The sequence below is a fragment of the Strix aluco genome, chromosome Z (assembly GCF_031877795.1).
Source record: "Strix aluco isolate bStrAlu1 chromosome Z, bStrAlu1.hap1, whole genome shotgun sequence".
Classification (NCBI taxonomy): Eukaryota; Metazoa; Chordata; class Aves; order Strigiformes; family Strigidae; genus Strix; species Strix aluco.
The window spans coordinates 36,704,619-36,729,846 of record NC_133971.1 but is presented as its reverse complement, the minus strand read 5'-3'; the positions used below and the strand labels follow the sequence as shown (position 1 = coordinate 36,729,846).

General features: G+C 42.7%; 1 protein-coding gene across 1 annotated transcript in view; it reads right to left on the bottom strand.

Moving 5' to 3' along the window:
* Positions 1-24,640, bottom strand: part of ADAMTSL1 (ADAMTS like 1) — a 215,776-nt gene extending 191,136 nt beyond the window's left edge. Inside the window, exon 1 of the mRNA XM_074812177.1 lies at positions 24,188-24,640. Coding sequence (XP_074668278.1) covers positions 24,188-24,244 — 57 coding nt within the window. The 5' untranslated portion in view covers positions 24,245-24,640. The remainder of the gene's footprint in view (positions 1-24,187) is intronic.
* Positions 24,641-25,228: the final 588 nt, after the last annotated feature.

The window sequence follows — 25,228 nt, the reverse complement described above, 5'->3', positions numbered from 1 at the left end:
CTCTGTCCAAAGATCTCCTATAAAACTTTCTGGACAAAGATTCCTTAACTGTTTTATCCCTACTATTTGCTAACTTAAAAAAGGAAGTGCACACTACTTGAAGAGCTGGAGTTCTCCAATGCCAGGCACAGACCCAGGCAGTACTATTGTTAATGCCAGCGGTTGCGTGCAAACAACTTTATAGAGAAGCAGAACTGATGGACTCAGAAATGCTCAGCTCTTCTAGGAGTAACTCATAAATGTACAGCAGTATCTGACTCAAATAATGCAGTTGTACATGTATCCAGCATTTCATTTTCATTCATACAAGTACACCTCAGAAACACAGATCTGTCAGGACAAAAATGATTTAACCATTTAGATACTGTCCCTCATGGACGATGTGGTTTTCCTGGAAGAAACTGAATAACCTACAGAAGCATGCAAAAGTGCATGGAAAATGTCCGTGTCTGACGGAGACCAGGCAGTGCTCTCCTTGAAAGCTTGGCTTGTGCTGTGGGCCAACACCTGGTGAATAACATTTCTAACTGTATTTGGAATAAATGAGAAGGCAAGACAACTATATGAAGGAGGCTTTGATGGTACAACTTCATCAGAGAAACATCATCAAGCACCATTGCTGGCCCATGTTAGAGGAATCAACTTCAGCTTTCAGCACTGAGAGATTATTTGAGACACAGATAAATCAACACTGAAATAATTTTATCTTCAGTGAAGCTGTGTAAAAGTTTTGTCATGAAATCTGAAACCTGGTGAAATATACCAGTCTTGAATATTATTATTCACAGGCAGAAAAAATAAACATTGGTGAAGGTTTAGGGTTGTGAACTGTTTCAATGTACATCTGTTTAAGGAAGATACTGAATTTGTCACACATAACCAAGATCCTAAACTGAACAGTCTGTGTCTGTAGAGCGAAGGACCAAGTCTGGCACATTAGGATATGAAATCTGTGTTAATTGGGATATATCAAGGTAAGAGGTTAACTAGTCAGTATACTTTAAGGAGCTGGGGACACATTATATATGCTAACCATTAATAGTGAGAGAATTTTCCAACATGGAAGCCATTTAGTCCTATAAAATTCTGTGAGGGGATTGCAGTTCACCGATTAGTGTTGTCTATGACGCTGAATAAACCAAACAGGCAGGCATAAGATTAGCTGAATTGAAAGCCCATGTCTTTTATTAGCTATCTCTATACTCAGCTCAGTAATAAGGTCGAAGTCTCGCACTGAACTGTGTTCTCCTCAAAACAGAAAGCCTGTAATCTCAGTGTTATACGCATTTGCACCCTCTGACAGTCATTAGCTCCATGCATCTGAAGGATGAAAACATTGCCAGTGCTGTTCCCATGGTCCCATGGGACTCTTCCTGCCCTGAAGCAAGTCATTAGCTCATGGATCAGTAGGTTGACAGAGTAATTGTATTGTTATATTCCTTCGAAAAGCCTGATACTACTCTGATATACACTGGCAGAACAAATTAGCAGTAACTAAATGAAAGTTGATGGTGTTAAACCTGCTTAAGTGAGCTCAGACTGTATGCCAAATTGGCAAATTTCTACGGAGTTATTGTTTAAAGGAAAAAATATAAGATTTGCAGGACACCTGTCCAGCCGTTTTCTCTCTCTTTCCCTTTCTTCCCATTATTGCTTTTATCAAGGTAGAGTCCAAACCCGATCTTGAAGAATGAGTCAGTCTGTTTGGTGGGCAGAATGGGTTAAAAAAGAAAGGATTTTCCTCTCTGCAAACACACCAAATCTGGTTATTTCTTTTGAAAGGAAGGGCTCAGTGAGTGTTAAGGGTCAGGTGCAGGACCAACACACAGCAACACACCAGACTGTCCCCCCAGCCACGGCTCCCTGGCATTTCACAGTGGTCATCTGCTGCACTCCTCATGCTGCTGCTCACGGAGCCCTCAAGGGCATGAGTGTTCCCTTTTTTAAACCAGAGTATTTTAAAAGGCAAATGCACAAATGCAACTTAAATAGAGTTGAGTCTATTTGCCTTTCTGGCACAAAAAAGGCCAACTCATTTGAATGACCTTTAGGATCTGGTCCAAAGCATGATGAGGTCAAATGAAAACTCCATCAAATTAAAGGGGTTCAGGAGCAGAACATTAAAAGATGGGCTGAAAAGGGGACCCCACACAATTTGTAAAGTTTTTTTGGGTTTTAATTAATCAAATATATCTTGTGAGTGAAAAGGAAGCTAAAGCAAGCAGGCAGAAGGCAAGATTTCTTCAAACAGCTCTGCTGAAGCACCTCCAGTCTGATCCTGCTGCCCTATCTTAGCACTTTTGCCAAGTGAAGGTTGACAGCTATGCCAAATAAAATGATTATTCCATGGTGTGGCCAACCTCCAATTTTAATTTGTTTCATGGTGCACAGTTTCTAATGGCATTTTAAACACATGCAGCGCTTCCTTCTGCAGAACAGCTTTTAGAAGATAGTTTAGATGGGTAATTGAATCAGCTTTTTGTTGCTGTAACATTTAGTATGATGTAATTTTGTTTTGGATCCACTGATGGGAAAAAAAAAGGTAAATTAATTTAGTCTGTGAGAGGTGATACTGCACTTGCCTAATGAGTGTATAACAATTATTTGACTCACTCAGTCTATCTTACCTTTATTAAAATGCAAAAAGGATTTAATTTCAACACAATAATTGCAAGGGTAAATGTAAAAAATAAAGTAACATAAGCGATCAAATTTTGACTATGGTCAGATGTGATCTATCCTCTAGATACAATCTCATTAACTTTTACACTTGAGATAAAAGAAGCAACACAACAATTTACTGAGGTTATTTCAGCTGACTGCTTTCTGAAGGGTAAAATGAAAATATGTACCTGCACTTTTAGTCTGCTAAAAAGTAAATGTGTGTCTGTGCTTCTAGTTTACAAGGAAACAAATATCTTCAAACTGCAATTGGGTGCTTATCCTGATCTGGACATAATTAAGCCCAAAGCCAAAGCCCAAAGACATAATTAAAAAGGGTTGCAAGGTAAAGTTACATGAACCAAGTAATCTTACCTCATCAAAATTATAAGCATCAGCACAGCTAGACATTCTAAGGGTCCAAATTTTTTCTGAAATAAATTATACTCCCACCCAGAGGAGAGCCATGTGCCTGTTATTTGCATTCCAAGATTTGTTATAAGACCTATATCTTCCCAGAAAGCATGTGATCTCAAGATGGAGCAGGATCCAAGTTTTCTTTTAACAAGTGGAATAAACATAATTCATTTCAATTCCATCCATGTTTAATGCTAAAGAAAGTAGAGTGGTTTTCCATCCTGTGAACTACACAGTTAAGACTGAGCTTGAAATTCCAGCAATGCCTAAAAAGCCATTTTAAATCTGAAGATCGTCTACTGACGGTCTATTGCAGCTTCAAAGGATATCTACCATTACTAGCTAAGAATTCACTGTTTAGCACAGATTCTTCAAAAGTAGCTTATAACACTAATTAATAATTTCTATCCACTTTCAACAAAGTGAACTAAACTGAAGAACTTACAATAAAATGGTAACAGTCAAGAACATTGCAGTGTTCTGCAACATGAGAACTCCTACAGTACTCCTTTAAAGCCCTAAAGTTCCTGCCATAAAGAGAAAACAGAAAAAACAAACCAAAACAAAACAGGAGAAAAAAAGCAGAGGGGGGGTACATGCCTTTAAAGCTACAAGGAATAAAGATACCACCTCTTAAAAGCTTCCGTTAAGAAATACTTCCTTCTTAGAAAAAGTCTTTTACCTCTGACAGAAGTAACCCAGGTTGGTGCTTCTTGAAATGAGTGTATGCCACCAAAACAAAATGCAGTCAGTCATCAAGGCTTATTTTACCCTGCTGCTGGTATCAGAAGAGCTTCCTTCCCCCTTCTGCCCATTCTAGGTGGATATCAGCCTAAGCTGGCCAGGAAACACCCACTACTTTGTCCGTACAAAAATCATGATGTCCTGACATCTACAACATCAGAGGCAGAAATGTCACCTGCAAGCAATTTGCTTATCAATAACCTACATAAACCAAGTAAGTCTGCTAGCACTAAACAAAATCAGCTCTTTCTTTATCCCTCATTATCCTAATACACAGTCAACCTGAGGGTGATCCTTTAGCTACCACCCAACACAGCAGCTCTGGAGGAAACGGGCATGAGGACTCCCAAAGAGTTCTGTAATGAGAACGAGAAGGATTGCCTTGCAAAATCACTCCCAGTGGATAGGGCCCTCCAGTGAAGTTGCTTACAAAAGAAAATAATAGGTTTTAAACTATGAGCTGAACAATGGACTTCTTATAATATAAACAAAAATAATGTGACATAATCATGTAAGACTGGACGAGCTAGGTATCCAGCTTCAGCGTTTCACAGTAATTTCTGAATTTATTAAAGAATTGTCAGGTATTCATGTTCTATTCAGACTATGAGATGAATAACAGGTCTTTCCTACCCTCTCCACTAACACACAGTATACAGAAATCACTTAAACTATCTAGAATAGTATGTAAAAATCACAAGTGTCATACATCCTTAAATCACAACAGTTGCTTGGCCATCCAGGAGCTGCAGCATGAGAGAACCATGTTTCTTCTAAGAGCATGTGTGTATACGCGTGCGTACACAGACAGAGAAACATGAAAAGTAGAAAGACCTCTGTTCGTATCCTGAGACCTATAAAAGGAGTTCAGCCTTAAGAAAATAAATCCTAGTTGCATACTGGAATTGAATTTAAAATTTTGTTTGGAAGTGTGCTATCCCTGCAGAATCCAACTATTTGTCAGCGTCACACAGAAAAAAGTGCGTATAAATGCAGATCAAGTCGTTTAATTGTTTCTCAGTTTCTGAGGGTTCCAGTCTTCTTCCTCATTTAGTAAACTGCTGCTAAAGTATTTTTCAAGCACCCAGTGTGTACCCTAGATTAAAAAGCAAAAAAGACAGTGAAAAATGTAGTTAACCTCTTGTTTGACTAAGGCACTGATACAGACTTTAAGTCACAATTATTTCCCAGATGATACGCACTGCTGGGTTTGGGTAAAAAATTTAAATCATCTGGTTCTTATCATATTCCCACTGTTTAGGGGTATGATGAACTGTCAGTGACAATATGCAAGGCACCTCTGCAGCCACTGCCTAAACTTGTCTTTGCTACAATGAAAATTATATTAGGGACAGAAAACCAGTATTTTTCCCTATTATATGGTCTTTCTGCCCTTCCTTTTCAGATACGTCCAAGTCCATCCCTATATGAATTCTTGCCAAGCCATACATTCTCCCTCTTTGAGCAATCCTTGATCACCCTCTGATGTTTGTCACTGAGGTCAAATACATACTTGACACAGTACTGAAATGCTGTCTGTAGTGAACCAGGAAGAAACTGCTCTCAGCACTTACCTAGGTGTGTAACAGCAGCAGACAAGGCCAGTGATCGCATTTCTTTTTAAGAAACATGTATTTCAAAACTTCAACCAATGTAAATACATGGTTTATAAGTTTTCATTTGCACAATGTTGCGTATCTGTTGCATTCCATCCAAGGTAACAGCTGGATTACAGCTCAGATGGGAAACTGCTTGGAATTCTCTGGCTTTTGAAGGAAGGCAAGGCAGAACAAAATCACAGCCAGTTGAATTAATATTGGTAATTACTGTCAAACAAAATGTTAACATGCAAGACATTCCTGACTAGCTGTTGAAACTTTTCAGAGCAATTACCTTGGAAACATAATAAGTAAAATATTCTGACATGTCCAGTTTGCAATGCCCCAAAACTATGTTTAATGTATCTAGGCAAAGAGTTGCACATAATTTTAAACTGTACTGTATGACCAAAGCACATCCACTCTTCCAGAATAACTGTACCATACTGAAGAAAGGGCTTATTAAAGTTAGCTTTATCCTTGTGAGGAGCATAATTCCTTGGAAGCACTAGGATTCCCCATGACAACAGTTGAATAGCTGTCTTCCAGCTCCAGCTCCAAGCAGGTATCTGCAGAGGTCCCCGAGGCAGCCTCAGTAATATATCCAAGGACTTAATGGGAGTGAACGCCACCTATTTTCTTTTCCCAGGGGGTCAGGATGGACAAACACCGTTTAGCTGGTGTGTTAGATAGCTTGTGTTCCCATTATCCTGACCGTATTCCATATAAAGATGAAGAGGGAACTTCAGCCACCAGACCTGCCACCCAGCCATGAAGGACCACAAAAGCCAGGAAAACCTGCCTACCTGGCATTCTTACCAAAGTAATGGGAATTCTGCTCTCACAGAAGTTACAAGATGAAGAAAGAAAATGCCCTTGTGCCCAAGCTGCCAGAGCTGTTTGCTGCACCTGAGATGCTGAGTGACCATAGGCACAATTGCTCCCATGATTAACTGCATGCTGTTCCATATGGCCAAATCAAGAGGATGCCTATGGAACTGTTCAAGCCAGTGCTAAAACACTGTTGTCTCTGGCAAACAACCTGGAAAGAAAAGTAGCTGCAATGAGCATCAGACATCTTGAGGTGGAAGTGGCTATATCTTGTACATTGGCTCCCCTCCTTCCTGGAGGGCAGCAGCTCCCTCCTACTGGGTGTGGGGCTGTGAGCTGAACAGTACCAGCCCACTTGCCCCAGGCTTCCACAGTCTTGGAAATTAACTGAGGAATTTTTGACTCCTTTCCACTTGCAAGACCAGGCAAAAGGCCTGCGAGGGGATCAAGAGCGTATTTCCTATGGAAAACCCCTGGCACATGAAACCCTTGATCTGAGTGACTCCACGCCCCAAGGAAGGCACTGGCACAGAAGCACACACGTGTGAGGGTATATACTGTACTTTGGGTAATTACTTCATGCTCAGACCTTGCTAATGCAGATAAAGGGCCCAGGATTTAGTTTTTCATTTCAGCCTCTTAAAAAGGAATAAACAAAAAAAGTCTAAGTCTCCTTCTGGGTAGTTTTTAATTTACTTTCTTCAGGATGGAAGTCATCCATCACTTAGAAGAAACAGGGGAAGACACCTTGATGAGAAGGAGAGAAGAGGAAATCTCACTGAGAACCTCCTGCTGTTTTTCTATGCTTATTCTGCTCCTGTGATCACAGACAAGGGGAAGAGCAATAGGTGGACAATTTTTCTGTACGCTGAAGGAAGACACCTGATATACATACAGCTAGCTCAGTTCCCAGGTACATAAGTAAAAATTTGCTGTGTTAGTTCTTTTCAGCACTGTGTTCCTTTTTGTCTTCTTTTAACAGCACAGTCATGCTAAGGGAACAGAAAATGGGAAATTATGGCATCTTTTCTTTTTGCACAGGAAAGCAAAGGTTCATCGAGGGGGAAATAATCCCTCTTCCCTTCCTAGCCATATATGACCTGATACAGTTATTGCACAATTAATAAGGACAAAGTGTCACACTGAACTCTGTTGTCCTGAAAAAAGAACGTCTGTAGTCTCAGTGTTGTAAACCTTTGCACCCTCTGACAGTCATTAGTGACACACATCAAGTGCTTTCTGAAGGGCAAAAATATTTCCAGTGCTGTCCCCATAGTCCCATGGGATTCCTGCCCTGAAGCAAGTCATATGGCTGTATATATGCAGTCTCTTAAAAATTATAATAGGGAGTACACAGCTTTGTCTGCAACAAAACAGGGAAGAAACAATAAACAGCCATCTTAGGACTTCAGGAGCTAAGCAGCCATTCCAAAACCTGGACTGGAAGTTGTATCCCAGGAGAAATGCGCCAAATGTGAGCTCATTTCTTCTAAAAGGGCAGCAGCCAGCTGGGGGTGTGTGGGGGGGTGGTTGCTGCAGAGGATGGAGCTGACACCGTATCATTTCAACATGCTGCATGCTGCACTCCCTGTAACGTTTTGTAACAGTGCCTTATAAAACTCAGATCAGTTCTATCTCGCACTCCACTTTCCCATATGAAAATATAGACCAGGAGAGTGATGTGAACACGAGCTTGCTTTCTTGCTCTCACAGACCCAAGTTACAACACACTGTTGTATTTAAATGGGTGATCCAATACAGAGCAGGTCCAACCTGGCTCAGCCTCAGACTTGTCGCCTAATTGATTCAGAAGGCTTTTCAAGGCTAGGACTGGGTCAGTTGCAGGATGGGCGAAATCACTTTCCAGAATTCGGAACCCACCCAACAGCATGGGTTCAAAAGTGCATCTGGCATTCGAGGACTTTGGGTTTGCCTTCCATGTAGCAAAAACTGCAGGCAGGGAAAGAGCCCACAGAGGTGCACAGAAATGAAAAGAGAGAAAAGTAAAATTGTTATCTGTGACAAGGCCTATTGCATGCCAAGCATTTTCTAAGTGGTGGAAGCGAAAGCTGTGTGTTGGCTGGGCTGTGTTAGTCAGCTTCAAGAAAAAATGGCCGACATACAGCTGACACTTTCAGCTCCACAGGTGAACACAGGTGACCACAGGTGACCACAGGTGTCCTGGTTTCAACCAGGATGGAGTTAATTTTCATTGGAGTATTTCATACCATGTGATGTCATGCCCAGGTGGGCGGTCACTCTCTCCGGCTTGCTCTCTCGTGCATGCCGTCTGCTGTCGGGTGGTATTGTTGCTGTGGGGGGGCAGTCACCATGCTCGGTAAGCCACTGCTGCATTTTACCCATTTTATTTTTAAACTCACTATTGTTACTGTTGTTCTCTTGTTATATTTAGTAAATTATTTCTTTTTATTCAACTCACGAATTCTCTTCTTTTGTTCCTCCCCCCCCAGAGGGGGGAGGGGGAGGTGAACGGCCAGCCACGTGGTGTCTGGCTGCTGGCTGAGTTCAAATCTCCACAGTTTTTGGCGCCCAATGTGGGGCACGGGGGCTTTTCTTTTTTGTTTGCGATAACAACAAAATGGGTAAAATGTGGATTGTTTGGCTCCTTAAGATCTTATCACCTCATTTGCAATACGTGTTTCCCATGCTGTTGCTCACCTTCTGTGAGAGGTAGGTTAAGGTTTTGTTTCTGTTGTACTAGGTAATGCTCATCTATGATAGCGTGCAGTCATCAGTCCTGGGGCTATTTACAGCTGTGTTCGAGAAATTTGGGGAGTTCAAATATCTTTGGAATGTTGACAAAAACATGTTTGCCGTGATGTTCGGAGTTAGTGTTTTCCTGCATGTGGTTCAGATTTTGTTTATGGTTAAGCTACTATTTAAGAGTAACCAAGTAACAGAGACTGCAGCCACTACAAGCCCCAGGATGGGCGCTGCAGCTGAACCAGAGAACCAACTCATGACAGTGTCAGTTGCTCCCATACAGAAGAAGAAATACACAAAAAAATCCCCTCGTGGTGTACAGGGTGATGATGAACCAGGCCCATCACAAGAACAGGAAGAGGCAGAGCCAGTGATAGTCACCCAATCCTTGTCCTTGAGTGAGTTGCGAGACATAAGAAAAGATTACAGCCACCATCCAGATGAGCAACTCGTTACCTGGCTGCTGTGATGCTGGGATAGCGGGGCCAGTAGCATGGAACTAGAGGGCAGGGAGGCAAGGCAGCTGGGATCCCTGTCTAAGGAAGGGGGCATTGACAAAGCCATCGGAAAGGAGACACACAATCTTAGTCTCTGGAAGCGACTTCTGTCAAGTGTGAGGGAGAGGTATCCCTTCCAGGATGACTTGACATGTCGACCAAGTAAGTGGACCACTATGGAAAGAGGCATTCAATACTTGAGGGAGTTAGCTGTGCGCGAGGTAGTTTACTATGACCCAGATAATACACAGCTACCCACAGATCCAGATTAAGTCCGATGCACCCGGCCCATGTGGAGGACTTTTGTACAGAGCACACCCTCATCATATGCCAGTGCATTAGCACTAATGGACTGGACAGACGAAGAGGGACCAACAGTGAATGAACTGGCTCGCCGACTACGACAATATGAAGAAAGTGTCTCTTCCCCTGTCATCGCGGCTGTGAACAAATTATCTCAAGATGTCCAGCAATTTAAGGAGAACATGTGCTACTCCCCACCTTCATGGACCAGAATCTCAGCTATCAGGAGCAATCGTTTCTAAACTCGAGAGAACAGGTATACACCACGGGGGAAGCTGTGGCATTACCTGCGTGACTATGGAGAAGACATGTAGAAATGTGATGGAAAACCTACCTACCTCCTAGAAAGGCGAGTATGTGAGCTGGAAGGAAGAACAATACAGAATGTCGTCCTTTCAGAAGAAATGCTGCTCCAGTTTCCAGTAATCAAGTGCCCAAACGGAGCAGAAAGGTCGACTTTGCTCACGATCCTATGAGAAGAACTCCTGACTTGTATTCACAAGAAGTGAGTGATCAAGGTGAGGCTGAAACCCGTGCACATCACACTAACCCATTTGTCGTTAGAGAGTATTATGATCAACATTAGAGGGGCCCTGCCTCCAGCCAGGCGGAGGACAGGGACAACCGAGTTTACTGGACTGTGTGGATTCGATGGCCTGGCACATCTGACCCCCAGCAGTATAAGGCTCTAGTGGACACTGGTGCACAATGCACCCTAATGCCATCAAATTTTAAAGGAGCAGAACCCGTTTGTATTTCAGGAGTGACAGGGGGGTCTCAACAGCTGACTGTATTGGAGGCCAAGGTGAGCCTAAGTGGAAAAGAGTGGGAAAAACACCCTATTGTGACTGGCCCAGACACTACATGTATTCTTGGTATAGATTATCTCAGAAGAGGGTATTTTAAGGACCCAAAAGGGTATCGGTGGGCTTTTGGTATAGCTGCCTTGGAAACAGAAGAAATTAAACAGCTGTCTGTGTTGCCTGGTCTATCAGAGGATCCTTCTGTTGTGGGATTGCTGAGGGCTGAAGAACAATGGGTGCCAACTGCCACTACAAACGTGCACCGACGGCAATACCACACCAATTGAGATTCTGTAGTCCCTATCCATAAACTGATTCATCAGCTAGAGAGCCAAGGAGTCATCAGCAAGACGTGCTCCCCTTTTAACAGCCCCATATAGTCAGTGCGAAAGTCTAATGGAGAGTGAAGATTGAGAGTGGACTATTGTGGCCTGAATGAAGTCACGCCACCACTGAGTGCTGCCGTGCCAGGCATGTTGGAACTGTAATATGAACTAGAGTCGAAGGTGGCCAAGTGGTATGCCACGATTGATATTGCCAATGCTTTTTCTCCATCCCTCTGGCAGCAGAATGTGGGCCACAGTTTGCTTTTACCTGGAGGGGTGTCCAATACACCTGGAATCGGCTGCCCCAGGGGTGGAAACACAGCCCCACCATTTGCCATGGACTGATCCGCGCTGCACTGGAACAAGGTGAAGCCCCAGAACATTTACAGTACATTGATGACGTTATTATATGGGGTAATACAGCTGAAGAAGTTTTTGAGAAAGGGGAGAAAATAATCCAAATCCTGAGAGCCAGTTTTGCTATAAAACGTAGTAAAGTCAAGGGACCTGCACAAGAGATCCAGTTTTTAAGAGTAAAATGGCAAGATGGACATTGTCAGATTCCAATGGAGGCAATTAATAAAACAACAGCTATGTCCCTACCAACTAACAGAAAGGAAACGCAAGTTTTCTTGGGTGTTGTGGGTTTCTGGAGACTGCACATTCCAAATTACAGTCAGATTGTAAGCCCTCTCTATCAAGTGACTTGGAAAAAGAATGATTTTGTATGGGGCCCGGAGCAGCGACAGGCTTTTGAGCAAATTAAGCAGGAAAGAGTTCATGCAGTAGCCCTCGGGCCAGTTCGGACAGGGCAAGATGTTAAAAATGTGCTCTACACTGCAGCCGGGAAGAATGGCCCTACCTGGAGTCTCTGGCAGAGAGCACCAGGGGAGACTCGGGGTCAACCCCTGGGGTTTTGGAGTCGGGGATACAGAGGATCAGAAGACCACTATACTCCAACCGAAAAGGAGATACTGGCAGCATATGAAGGGGTTCAAGCTGCTTCAGAGGTGATCGGGACTGAAGCACAGCTCCTCCTGGCTCCCCGATTGCCAGTGTTGGGCTGGATGTTCAAAGGGAGTGTCCCCTCTACACACCATCCAACTGATGCCACGTGGAGTAAATGGGTGGCATTAATCACACAACGGTCTCAAATAGGGACCCCCAGCCATCTGGGAATATTGGAAGTGATCACAAATTGGCCAGAAGGCAAAGATTCTGGAATGGTGCCAGAGGAAGAGGTAGCACGTGCTGAAGAGGCCCCACCATATAATAAACTACTGGATAACGAGAAGCAATATGCCCTGTTTACCGACGGGTCCTGTCGCATTGTGGGAAAACATCGAAGGTGGAAAGCAGCTGTGTGGAGCCCCACATGATGGGTTACTGAAGCTTCTAAAGGAGAAGGTGAATCGAGTCTGTTTGCAGAGGTGAAAGCTGTCCAGCTGGCCTTGGATATCGCTGAGCAAGAAAAGTGGCCGGTGGTCTACCTCTGTACTGACTCATGGATGGTGGCAAACATGCTGTGGGGTGGTTACAGCAGTGGAAACGGAGCAACTGGCAGCGCAGAGGCAAACCCGTCTGGGCTGCTGAATTATGGCAAAATATTGCTGCTCGAGTAGAGAATCTGGTTGTGAAAGTACGCCATGTAGACGCTCAGGTACCCGAGAGCCGGGCCACTGAAGAACATCAGAACAACCAACAGGCAGATCAGGCTGCCAAGATTAAGGTGTCTCAAGTAGATCTGGACTAGCAACATAAGGGTGAACAACTTATGGCTTTCTGGGCCCATGACCCCTCAGGCCATCAGGGAAGAGATACAACATATAGATGGGCTCGTGACCGAGGGGTGGACTTAACCATGGATGTTATTGCACAGGTAATCCATGAATGTGAGACATGTGCTACAATCAAGCAAGCCAAACGGTTAAAGCCCATTTGGTATGGAGGATGATGGTCAAAGTATAAATATGGGGAGGCCTGGCAGATTGATTATATCACGCTCCCACAAACTCAGCAAGGCAAACACTATGTGCTTACAATGGTAGAAGCAGCCACTGGTTGGTTGGAAACTCATGCCATGTCCCGTGCCACTGCCCGGAACACCATTTTAGGCCTTGAGAAGAAAGTCTTATGGCGGCATGGCACGCCAGAAAGAATTGAGTCAGATAATGGGACACTTTTCCGAAACAACCTCATAGACACCTGGGCCAAAGAGCATGGTATTGAGTGGATATATCACATTCCCTACCATGCACCAGCCTCTGGGAAAATTGAGCAATACAGTGGATTGCTAAAAACTACACTGAGAGCAATGGGTGGTGGAACTTTTAAACACTGGGACGTGCATTTAGCAAAAGCCAACTGGTTAGCCAATACCATAGGATCTGCCAAGCAAGCTGGCCCTGGTCAATCAAACCCCCAAATACCGTGAATGGGGATAAAGCCCCCATAGTGCGCATTAGGGATATGTTGGGGAAGGCTGTCTGGGTTACTCCTGCATTGGGTAAAGGTAAACCCATGCATGGGATTACTTTTGCCCAAGGACCTGGGTGCACTTAGTGGGTGATGCAGAAGGATGGAGAGGTCCGATGTGTGTCTCAGGGAGATTTGATTTTAGGTGAGAATAGCCAATAAACTGGACTGCCAAAGAACCCTGTTATTGCAATTGGTGCCTTGCAACATTCCCATGCCACATCCAAAGCCTCCTGCTCCACTGACTGAGCCAACTCTGCCTCATTCCTCAGCCTTATAGACTGTCATAACAGATGGAACCCGAAGTTATGGACTAAATGAACTCAGCAAACATTGTGTAAGGATGCCCCATAGACTAAGGGAATGATATCTGTGAGACCTGGGAAAAAAAAAGGGGTAGTGATCCCTTAAGATGTGTTTGGAAACCTGAGCATAACGTCAATGGTATGGAATAAGGGCTGGAGACTGTCCTGGTTTCAACCAGGATGGAGTTAATTTTCATTGGAGTATTTCATACCATATGATGTCATGCCCAGGTGGGCAGGCTCTCGCTCTCTCTCTCAGCTTTTCGCTGGGGGTTTGCACACTGCTCATCAGGTGGTATTGTTGCTGGGGGGGGGCAGTCACCATGCTCGGTAAGCCACTGCTGCATTTTACCCGTTTTCTTTTTGAACTCACTATTGTTACTGTTGTTCTCTTGTTATATTTAATAAATTCTTTCTTTTTATTCAACCCACGAATTCTCTTCTTTTGTCCCTCCCCTATCTTACCAGAGGGGGGAGGGGGAGGTGAACGGCCAGCCACGTGGAGTCTGGCTGCCGGCTGAGTTCAAACCTCCACAACAGGTCTCCCCCAAAGAGGCAGGGTAGTACACTGAAGAAGTGTATATTAGCCATTTTCCCTTGCTTTAGTAAACTGACTTTAAGTTTCAGCTATTCACCCAGCCTAACTTTCCTTACAGGTCACGATGTCCAACAGTGAGTCCTATTCACCAAACCCCATGCAGACTGGAGATGACCTTGCCACATCAGCACAGATTTTAGAGGCTCTTCAGTCCTAGGATGGCTCTGCCTCTCTGGAGCAGGTCAGAGCATTAAGACAAGGTGCCATAGGTTGCAACAGGAAGATGTCACTCTCTAGTCAGGAGACATTTCAGAGAAGAGAGGAGAGCCCTCCAAAGATTTATGTCATTTCACATAAACATCCACAATTATGAGGTTTATTCAAATTAAATGAAGCCTCCTATTCTTCTCATGGTCTGCCATCTCCCTCAGTTACCTCACGGAGCTGTGTATGCGTTTATTTTAACAACAAGGGACCATATAAAGAGTTGAAACATTAAGCCTTGGTGGAGATGGAAAACTGAAAGGGAAATATTTATGTAAAAAAATAAGGGGGAAGAGAGGAAGAGAGAATGGGAGGGAGGAAGTAAGGAAGAAAGGAAGAAGGGCAGAGGAAGGGAAGAGGGAGAAGTAAAGAAAGAAATCATGGAGAAAGCTCAAGATCCCTTGTCATAAAAAATAAAGGGAAGACAGGAAAAAAAATGCTTATGGGACTCTTAGGAATTAACTGTAGTCCTCAGAGTTTATCTAACATATTTATTCCCCCCTAAATCACCAAGTAATTGATCTAAAATTAATGAATATGTTTCTTTAAAGGAAAATGCACTCAGTTGTTGACAGTTTGCAGTACCAAGGTGGAGGAGTTTTCTAAGAGTACCAGATTTTTTTTTTCCACAGTTTTACATTGAATTACAAAGATGAAAGGACCTAAACACTGCCAGGACATAAACTGCTGCTATTCTCATGCTGCCCTCTAATATCACATGTGATGAAAACATTTATGTTTCCATTGCTCTCACCAAATAAAAGACACATCCACACTTTAGAGCCAGTACACTACACAGTATGCATTCCTCCCTGTGACAGTCTTCAACTCTGGTAACATGTGACAACACACTCCCTTGGTGCTCACAAGCATTGACGGGTGGCTGAGCCCATCGGAGAATGATGCGACTGCTGAAGTTTGGATTAGCAAAGCAGAGTCTTACAATTAAAGCTGTGGCAGATCAAATTTTTAGTTTCAGAGATTTCTATTTAATTACTTCCTCTCCCCTTCAGCTAATTTAGATCTTTCACCTTTAAAACATGGCCCTGGCTAGACCTTTAAGGAACATATTGGTCATACCACAGTAACTTGAAAATCCCCCACTCTCTTTTTTAAAAGTTACAGGAACTATGAAAATGTCACATCTAGAACACATTTACAGTCATAATCCATCCACATACTAAAATGACAAAAAACCCAAAAGCAAGCCCTGGGCTTGTTAAGGACAGTTATATTTGCCCTCAACAGATGCTTTTAACAGTCCAGACTGAAAGAAATACAGGGATTTAAATGAGCCAGTAAGTAAATAAATAAATAAATAAATAATCCACCTATCTGATGCCAGCATTAGAACAGTAGGAAACATTATTGCTTCCTTTATTCCCTTTCATTTCTGGGTCTGTTGATATAGCACAGGATCTGAACAATATACTAGCAAACTTCAGAGACTGAGATTATATCCAACAAAGCTAGAAGGGGAAATTCGACACCCTTACAGTACATTCATATGGAAACAAAATGAGTTATATTTATTTTATGGGACAGTTTGAATTTATTATAAGTTGCATATAATTTCCTGTCTCATTTCTTGAGCACTCTTGGAATTTATTTCAGGATGTCTTACGTTATCACACACCCCCTTCCCTCCACCCTGACACCCTCTCTGCTGAACTTGCTCTATAAATTCCTGAAAGACAGAAATCCCAGGGAAACCTCTAAAGAGTTGAAGCTTTGGAAGAAATTATCATAGAATCGTAGAATGGTTGTGTTGAAAGGGACCTTAAAAATCATCTAGTTCCAACTCCCTGCCATGGGCAGGGACACCTTCCACTAGACCAGGTTGCTCAAAGCCCCATCCAGCCTGGCCTTGAACACTTCCAGGGAGGGGACATCCACAGCTTTCTTGGGCAACCTGTTCCAGTACCTCACCACCCTCACAGAGAAGAATTTCTTCCTTATATCTAATCTAAATCTACCCTCTTTCAGTTTAAAGCCATTATCCCTTATCCTATTACTACATGCCCTTGTAAAAAGTCTCTCTCCAGCTTTCTTGCTGACTCCCTTTGGGTACTGGAAGGCCACAATAAGGTCTCCCCAGAGCCTTCTCTTCTCCAGACTGAACAACCCCAACTCTCTCAGTCTGTCTTCATAGGAGAGGTGCTCCAGTCCCCTGATCATCTTTGTGGCCCTCCTCTGGTCTCACTCCAACAGGTCCATGTCCTTCTTATGCTGGGTGCCTCCAGCAGTACTCCAGGTGGGGTCTCACAAAAGCACAGTAGAGAGGGAGAATCACCCCGTCATACCTGCTGGTTACACTTCTCTTGATGCAGCCTAGGATACGGTTGGGTTTCTGGGCTGCAAGCACACATTGCCAAGTCTTGTTGAGCTTATTGTCAACCAACACCCCCAAGCCCCTCTCCTCAGGGCTGCTATCAATCCATTTGCTGTCCAGCCTGTATTTGTGCTTGGGATTGCCCTGACCCATGTACAGGACCTTGCATTTGGCCGTGTTGAACTTCATGAGGTTTGCACAGGCTCACCTCTCAAGCCTGTCAAAGTCCCTCTGGATGGCACATCCCTTCCCTCCAGCACGTCAACCGCACCACACAGCTTGGTGTTGTCAGCAAACTTGCTGAGGGTGCACTCAATCCCACTGTCCATGTCACCAACAAAGCTGTTAAACAGCACTGGTCCCAACACCAACCCTTGAGGAACATCACTTGTCACTGCTCCCCACTTGGACATAGAGCCATTGACTGCAACTCTCTGAGTGCAACCATCCAGCCAATTCCTTATCCACCGAGTGGTCCATCCATCAAATCTGTGCCTCTCCAATCTAGACACAAGGCTGTCATGCAGGACAGTGTCAAATGCTTTGCACAAGTCCAGATAGGTGATGTCAGTTGCTCTTCCCTTATGCAACAGTAGAACAGGGTTGTAGAAGGCCTGTTGTAGAAGACCACCGAATTTGTCAGGTATGATTTGCCCTTGGTGAAGCCACGATGGCTGTCACCAATCACCTCCTTATTTTCCATGTGCCCCAGCATAGTTTCCAGGAGGATCCACTCCATGATCTTACTGTGCACAGAGGTGAGACTGACTGGCCTGTAGTTCTCCAAGTCCTCTTTACTGGCCTTTTTAAAAATGGGGGTTATGTTTCCCCTTTTCCAGGCAGTGGAACTGGACTGCCACAACTTCTCAAATAAGATGGATAGTGGCTTAACCACTTCGTCCACTAGTTCCCTCAGGACCTGCAGATGCATCTCATCAGGTCCCATGGACTTGTGCACCTTCAGGTTCCATACATGGTCCTGAACCTGATCGTCTCCTACAGTGGGTGGTTCTTCATTCTCCAGTCACTACCTTTGCCTTCTGCATCTTGGGTGGTGTGGCTGGAGAACTTGCTGGTGAAGACTGAGGCAAAAAAGTCACTGAGTAACTCAGCCTGCTCCACACCCTGGGTAACCAGGTCTCCCATTTCCTTACAGCGAGGGCCCACATTTTCCCTAGTCTTTCTTTTATGACCAATGTACCTCTAGAAGCTTTTCTTGTTGCCCTTGATGTCCCTGGCTATCAGGGCTTTGTCCTTCCTAACCTGATCCCTGACTGCTCAGACAGTTTCTCTGTACTCCTCCCAGGCTATCTGTCCTTGGTTCCACCCTCTGTAGGCTTCCTTTTTGTGTTAGAGCTTGTCCAGGAGCTCCTCGTTCATCCATGCAGTCTTCCTAGCATTTTTGCCTGACTTTCTGTTTGTTGGGATGCATCACTCCTGAGCCTGGAGGAGGTAATCCTTGAATATTAACTAGATTTCTTGGGCCCCTCTTCCCTCCAGGACTTTATTCCATGGTACTCTACCAAATTCCGTAAGGTCAGTGAAGACAAAAATGGAAACAATGTGAAAATTAATGTACTGTAGAATCAGTGAAGATACTTTTTTTCTTTAGACAGCTAGAAGAAGGACTGCTTCTTCCTATAAACAGTGTCCAAATATTACACAGGTGGCAAAACTGTTACAATTTCTACATATCCTTGCCTTGGAAGCAGATGAAATCTCACAAGTACGCACACCGCTTTCCCTCCCCCAGTCACCTGTCTATACTGCTTTCCAATTTCACCACAACTTTAGCTACTTTTATAAGAAATTTGGAAAAGTTGGATTCTGGCAGTAAAAAGGAAAAAAGAAGCTCTTATGTGAAATGAAATTCTGATCAGGGTACTTAAAGGGAGAGAAAAAGAAACAAGTTGGAAATGCATCTGGAGTTAGTAATCTCTAATATGGTAACATCTCACTGTCAGTGAAGCAGAGAGAAGGTCTTGGCCTACAGTAGTCTTCAAAGTGCACACTCAGATTCAGGCCATAACAAACCCACAGCACCGAGCAAAGGTGTTCTGTTGAAAATAAGATAAATTGGCCACTCAGAGGTTTCACAAGAATATTTCATGACCAAAGCTTTTTGGAGGTATTTTAATTGCTCCTGTGCATGGCATCTACATACCACATGTAAAAGCTCAAAATAAAACCAATTAAATAAAAAGTCTTTAGTACAAAGTCTAAGCAGGTAGGATTCAATATAGGTCTATTGCAGTTAACAGAGGCAAATCAGTTTATATAGTTGAGAAGCTTGCCCTCAAATCTCAGCTAATACTATGCTTAGGAACCATTATATTTGTATTAAGAGTTAGTATTCTGAGAATGCTATTTGCCACTTGCAAAAACAAGGGCAAAAACTTTAAAGACCCTATATGATTGTGGGAGAGCCTTCAAGAGACAAGTAAGATACTTCATACAATTACCTTGAAAAACAAATAAAACCTTTGAGAATGCCATCTTTTAAACCATGATACCAACCTTTAAATCTTTCTAGTGTCTGTAATTCCCGACAGACAACCCTCTCTTTGTCCCTTTTTTATAAGGAAAATTTTTACTAATTAAAAAAATAGGTCTAAACACATACAGTGAGTCTTAGCATGCAAATAGCATGTCTCAGACCTGTGATGAAATGTTTTACATTCCCTGAGACAGAAGTACATCTAAATTATCAGATTACACTAAGCATTGGCTATTAATGGTCTGTGTTCAATACTACACAGGGTTAAGGACCTACAGAAGATTCTCCATCACTCGAGGAAATGTGTATCTCTTGCTTACTTCCTCCATTTTGCCTGAACATACATTTAAGGGCTAGGGGATGTCATAAGGCCTTGAATATCCAAAGCTGATCAGTCATCTGTTAAGACAAGCCTACTGTCCATAGGCTTATATGAAAAGATGGAGATGCCAAAAGCAAAAGTTTGCCATTCCTGCATATGAGTTAGGAAGAAGTTGTAGTTCATACCAGGGTATGATATTCTGATGGAATTAAATGTTTTATGCCAGCTGTTGATTAGTTGCTGTCTACCACATGAGAAGACTTAATCCATAACTGTCCTTGTCCTGGGCTGGAACAAGTAATTTCTTTTTTCTTTTCCTGTTCCCCATCCTGATACCATAGCATCTGGTGGTTGATGTGTTTTCACTGTTTTTTCACTACCTTCAGCTATATGAGCATTGCTATAAGGATGATCTTATTATTCTGCTTTTCTTCCTCACAGCAGAGAGCACATGCCTCTGTGACAACAGACTGCAATTTCCCATTTTTTTTCCATGTAATGATTGCCCATACAGCTACCTTTTCTTACAAGCTTAAGAAAATAGCTACAAAAAGCAATAGAAACAACAGTACTCTGCAGTTTTGACAAGACAACACTGAAACAGAAACCATGAGGTTATATTTGGATGGCTAACACAGTTATAAGGGATTCAGTTTTTGTTTGCTTCAGTGAAAATTCAATCATCCAGAGATTGACAGCTTTCTCCTAAAGAATTAATTGTCTGGCATGTGGACTACTCAGGCTTTACATTAACTCATGCATCTTCTGAGCATATGATTTTGTCCATGACTACAGGTGACCATAGTTCAATCTTCAGAATCTCCACAGTGTTCAATTTCATAGTTTCTTTTATTATTCTTTGCCAGACCTATGAATCCAGCAAAAGCCATTAAAACAACACGTGTTTAATTTTACTGACACTGGTGAAGCAGACCAATAGCTCAATAGCCTACATTAAGTACTGACTTCCATTCACTAAAGTCCGAAAGAAAAAAATTCCACTGCACAACCTTAGTTCAGCTCACGCAAGCCTTTGCACTTGGTAGAAAAAGAGTAAATAGATCACACACTTCCAAAATCTGAAGGAAGACGTCAATAATATAAGCCCAAACACAAAATTCTAGAGTAGTGTAGAAAGAAAGTGATGAGTATACATACTCAGGAGCATCTAGACCTTCACAAAACAAATTGTTTTGTTTTATACATGAGACATTCGGAGTACAGCAGCACTGGCCACAAACCACAATGGTGAGAAATTTTGCACCTTAGCTTTGTATAGTTGAGCTCTGTATTTCAGCAATCCTTACGCAACCGATGTGATCAAATGCCAGTCTGTACACATGATACGCATGAAAATATACATGCTCACTTTGGACCCTATACTGGAAAAATACCTCTCTACATAGCTACAATTGTAGAAACAGAGGAACAGACATACAACAGTTTGTAGACCTATCTACACATGAAAGGAAAAACTGTCAAGCTTTGTACATTCAGATGTAAACAAGAAACATTATATTCATTCCACTGGCTAATTGTGTTTGTGGTCATCCAAGACAGAGCCAGTTAGATAATGGGGGAATATAGTGCCAAAGAGCCTGGAAGGAATGGACTATTGTATTTGACTATCTTCCATGCACAAATTAGCACAGCAAAAAAAAGAAATCCTGCAGAAAAACACATGTACTTTATTCCAATTCCTAGTGTTACTTCTGTAAGTACCACAACAGCAACAAAGAGAGCTAAAAAAAAGCTGCTGAAAAGATGCAAACAACAAATGCAAATGTGATTAAATGCCCTTCTGACATGAAGTTACTTGACTTCAAGTTTGGATGAACACATGGCTGGTTATGGTTTTGGCCACATTTCCTTTGAGTTAGACAACACAGTTTGCTTGTGTTAAGACTTTTATTTTTAAACCAGTAGAAAGGGAAATCTTCGGAACAGAATGCCTGCTTTCTTTTGTTTCTCTTAAAGGTGGTGTGCTAATATTTCCTTAGCATGCAAAAGTTCACAGAGCAATGAGCAAAATTCTCCAGATTCTCCTGGTCTTAGGCTAGAAAGAGAGAAGATGTCTTTTCAAGTTACTTTCTGTCTGATACTACTTTTTCAATACAGGCGTCTAGTGTTACAGCTCAGATTCTCAAAAGTATCTATGAAAGTACCTAACTCCCATTCATGACAGGGAAACTGGATGTCTGAGTATGGAGCAAGTTCTAAGGCAGTTAACAAATAAACTACTGACTCCCACAGACCCTCCTCAAGCACCACTCAACTGAAAATGAATACAGTTTCTTCTGAGGAAGGTTAAGAGCCCTGATGGAGTAGTGAGCTACAGTCACTGCTACACCAGTCCAGGTAGTCTGCCCTGAAGCAGACTGTACCTGCTGGCTAGGGGAATGAGAGGTTATTGCTGATACTGCTCTGGGCTTGTCCATCTCCTTAGCATTATGTGTGCATGGGCTGTGCATGTGTCTGGACTGTGCAACCTCCTTACTGAGGCAAGGATGCCGAATAACGACTTCAGGTGCTACTTCGCTCTACAATGTCTTACTGCAAATATAAGAACATGTGATAAATTATTGTAAGAGTAATCCTGTAAGCATTTGTTACCTACCCTTAGTACTTACCACTGTGAACTGCTACATGTGCTACATGACTAGAGGCTGCTCGTGTTGCTCAGTGTGGGCAAGACAGGGGTTTTAGAGACATACAAGGTGAAACACATAAACCCAAATGCTGACTGTCATAGTTTTCAAACTCATTCCATCTACTTGACTAAAGGCTAGGATCTGTGAGGCTAATAGCCAGGTCACATACCTGATCTAATGCCTTTTTCTTTTTCTCAGAAACATCCATGAGCCTCCTACCATGCCCTACCATGCTTCAATACAGTAGTAACACACATACCAAGGTATCCTACAATTTATCCCTATCTCTGTCCAAACTATAAGTCAAATTCTTGCATGTTTACCTAATCTCCTGCTGAAAGCAAGTGAGAGATTTTCCTGAGTATGGAAGGAGCAAAAGAATGGCCCGATTCAAAAAAGAAAGTTAAGCTTGCTTCACATCGTTATTCTTAAGGCACAAAGAGATCTGGTGGGAGGTGGGGGGGAAATCTCATGAGGCAGAGTAAATCATACAAATACAAACTAATATAGTATGGAATATAATGCATAATAGTTGGCAGCAGAATGCACTATTTATTTTTCTGAATTAGGGACTGAGAACTTAATTCACAAGCAGAGAGTGTAGTACAAATGTTATGAGAATGAGGTTAACATGGGGCCAGATCCTAGCGTCCTTACACAGTCTTGTTGAGTCGTATCTCCTGTTGATCTTCCCTAAATTAGTACTGCAGGATTGGTTTATAATATATTACAGTCGTCAGATTACAAAGTTTTCATTTTCATAAATGAAAAAGAATCTATGCTGACTTTATGCCACTTCATGTGAATTCAGTATTTTAAATGGAAAATAAACCTTTAAACAAAATAAGACACTTAGATCAGTCCAGATAGCATTCTTATTTCTAGTGATTAATTAGTATTTAGTGATCAGATATAGAAAAAGTTTTTTTTAAAAATAATTTCATACTTTTTAATAAGCATTTTGAGTAGCATTATCCCACTGTTTATGTTTCAGTGTGGCTACTAAAAAATGTGTTAAGATTAGTTTACAATGATTACCATAGATTGTTTTATACAGATAAATAAGATGCATGCTGCTATAAAGTTCATATATTTCTTTAAGATTCTTTGCTATTTGAATGATTACATTCAGTCAAATCTTCAGAAAAAGACAACATATATGTATGTCAAGATTGTAGTATCAAAATTGTGTGCATAGTAATATTCATACTGTAGATTTTCTGATAGCAAATATATCGTTCATATTTATAAAATTAAGTATGAGTCAAATTTAATCTCAACCAGCAGGGCTACAGCGCTCAGCTGTAGAGCATCCTATCAGGATAATCTGGGGAAGTATGCAAGAACATCATATAGTAACAATCAGCTTTACAGTCCTGAAGTATACCAGATATCACATATCTTCCAAAAGTTGGTATAAACTTGTCTATGTAATGAGTTACAGCAGTAATGAGAGCTCATTTGAGCTGGCTGCAGTAAAAAGTGCATTACATGCTGTACCTGGTTTCTCTGCATGTGCACAACTGAAAAATATTTTTTCTTTTCTGCTTTTTTAGGAAGGAAGAAAATTCCAGGAACATTGCAATGTGATATAGTTTCAATTAAAGAGGGGAGAAACAGCTTTTCTCTAAATCCCAAGCAGTTAAATCACCATTCACAGGTCACTGCTCTCCAAGTTTATAAAAGTGATGCCAACATCAACTTCTGGGTTCTACCTGCAGCAACCCACAATATCAAGGCTCCTGCGGTATTTTACAGAGGCTAAGACTTACATGATTTGTCCAAACCAAGCTCTAACTGTGATTTTAGAAATTAAAAACATACCCACCCGCATATATACACACAGATACAAGACCAGCTACAAGCGACACACATTTCCAGGAAAGAAATGGCATTTACCAGGACGAGGGAAGCCAGCAGCAGGGTGCCAGCAGTTGTCCAGCGGCAGCGCTTCATGGCGGGGTGGGTCCCTGCCGGACCCGGGGCTCGACACCGCGCAAGCTGCGAAGCCCTCGGCTGCCTGCAGTCGCATCCAGCGCTGGTGCGAACCTTCAGCCCCGCTTCTCCGCCTTCATCAGCCCTGCTTACATTTCCTGACCCAGCCGTGGGTGGGTGGCTGGGTGACTGGCTTGGGGTGAGCTGCGGGGAAGCGCTCCCTGAGCCGGCGAGCAGCCAATCCCCCTCCTGCTGCTCAGGCAGGCAGCACAACAAAGCGAAGGGGTCTAGGGAAAGTGTAAGGAACAGTGGAAGACAGAGGGGAAGGAAAAGAGGGAGAGGAGGAGGAGAAGGAGGAGGAGAGAGGCAGAATGGCACAGCTGAAGGGAGTGCTCTGCCTTCAGCTAGCCGTCCTCCAGGAGCTCTGCTCCACCACTTGCCATGAGCTGTTCACGCTTATTGCTAGGTCAGTGGCTCTGCTCCTGAGCGTGCATTGTTCCAGACAGGAGGGAAACTTAATCTGTGTCAATACATAATGTATGCCATAAAAGGCACCAATCGGAAAATGCTGAAATCCTACAGGGAGAGTGTGCATTTTACTAAAGCCTTGTGTTCTCTATAGAAAAATGCCCTCTGGAACCCTTTTACACCATTTGTTCAGCAATAAAGGAGTCTGACTCTGCTCCCAAATTGCAAATCAGGAATGTTTCTAACAGGACTGAGTGACAGTCTTTCTGTCACTACTTTTTTCTTTTGGGGGGGAAATTTAAAAACTACCTTATTCTCCATTAGAAGGAAAGTGAGTTTATGGGAGGAAGAATTTTGCACAGAAGGGCAAAGATCCACACACCTCAGGAAAGCTGTGAACTCTGCCTTTTAAGTCTTAATTTGACAGATGGGAGTTTCAAATTACTGCTCTCTCTGTTCAGGATTCGTCCAGTTTGCATGCCTATGCTGCTGCATTGCCTGAAGTCCCTAGATCTTTCTTTTTTGTGTGTGTGTGTC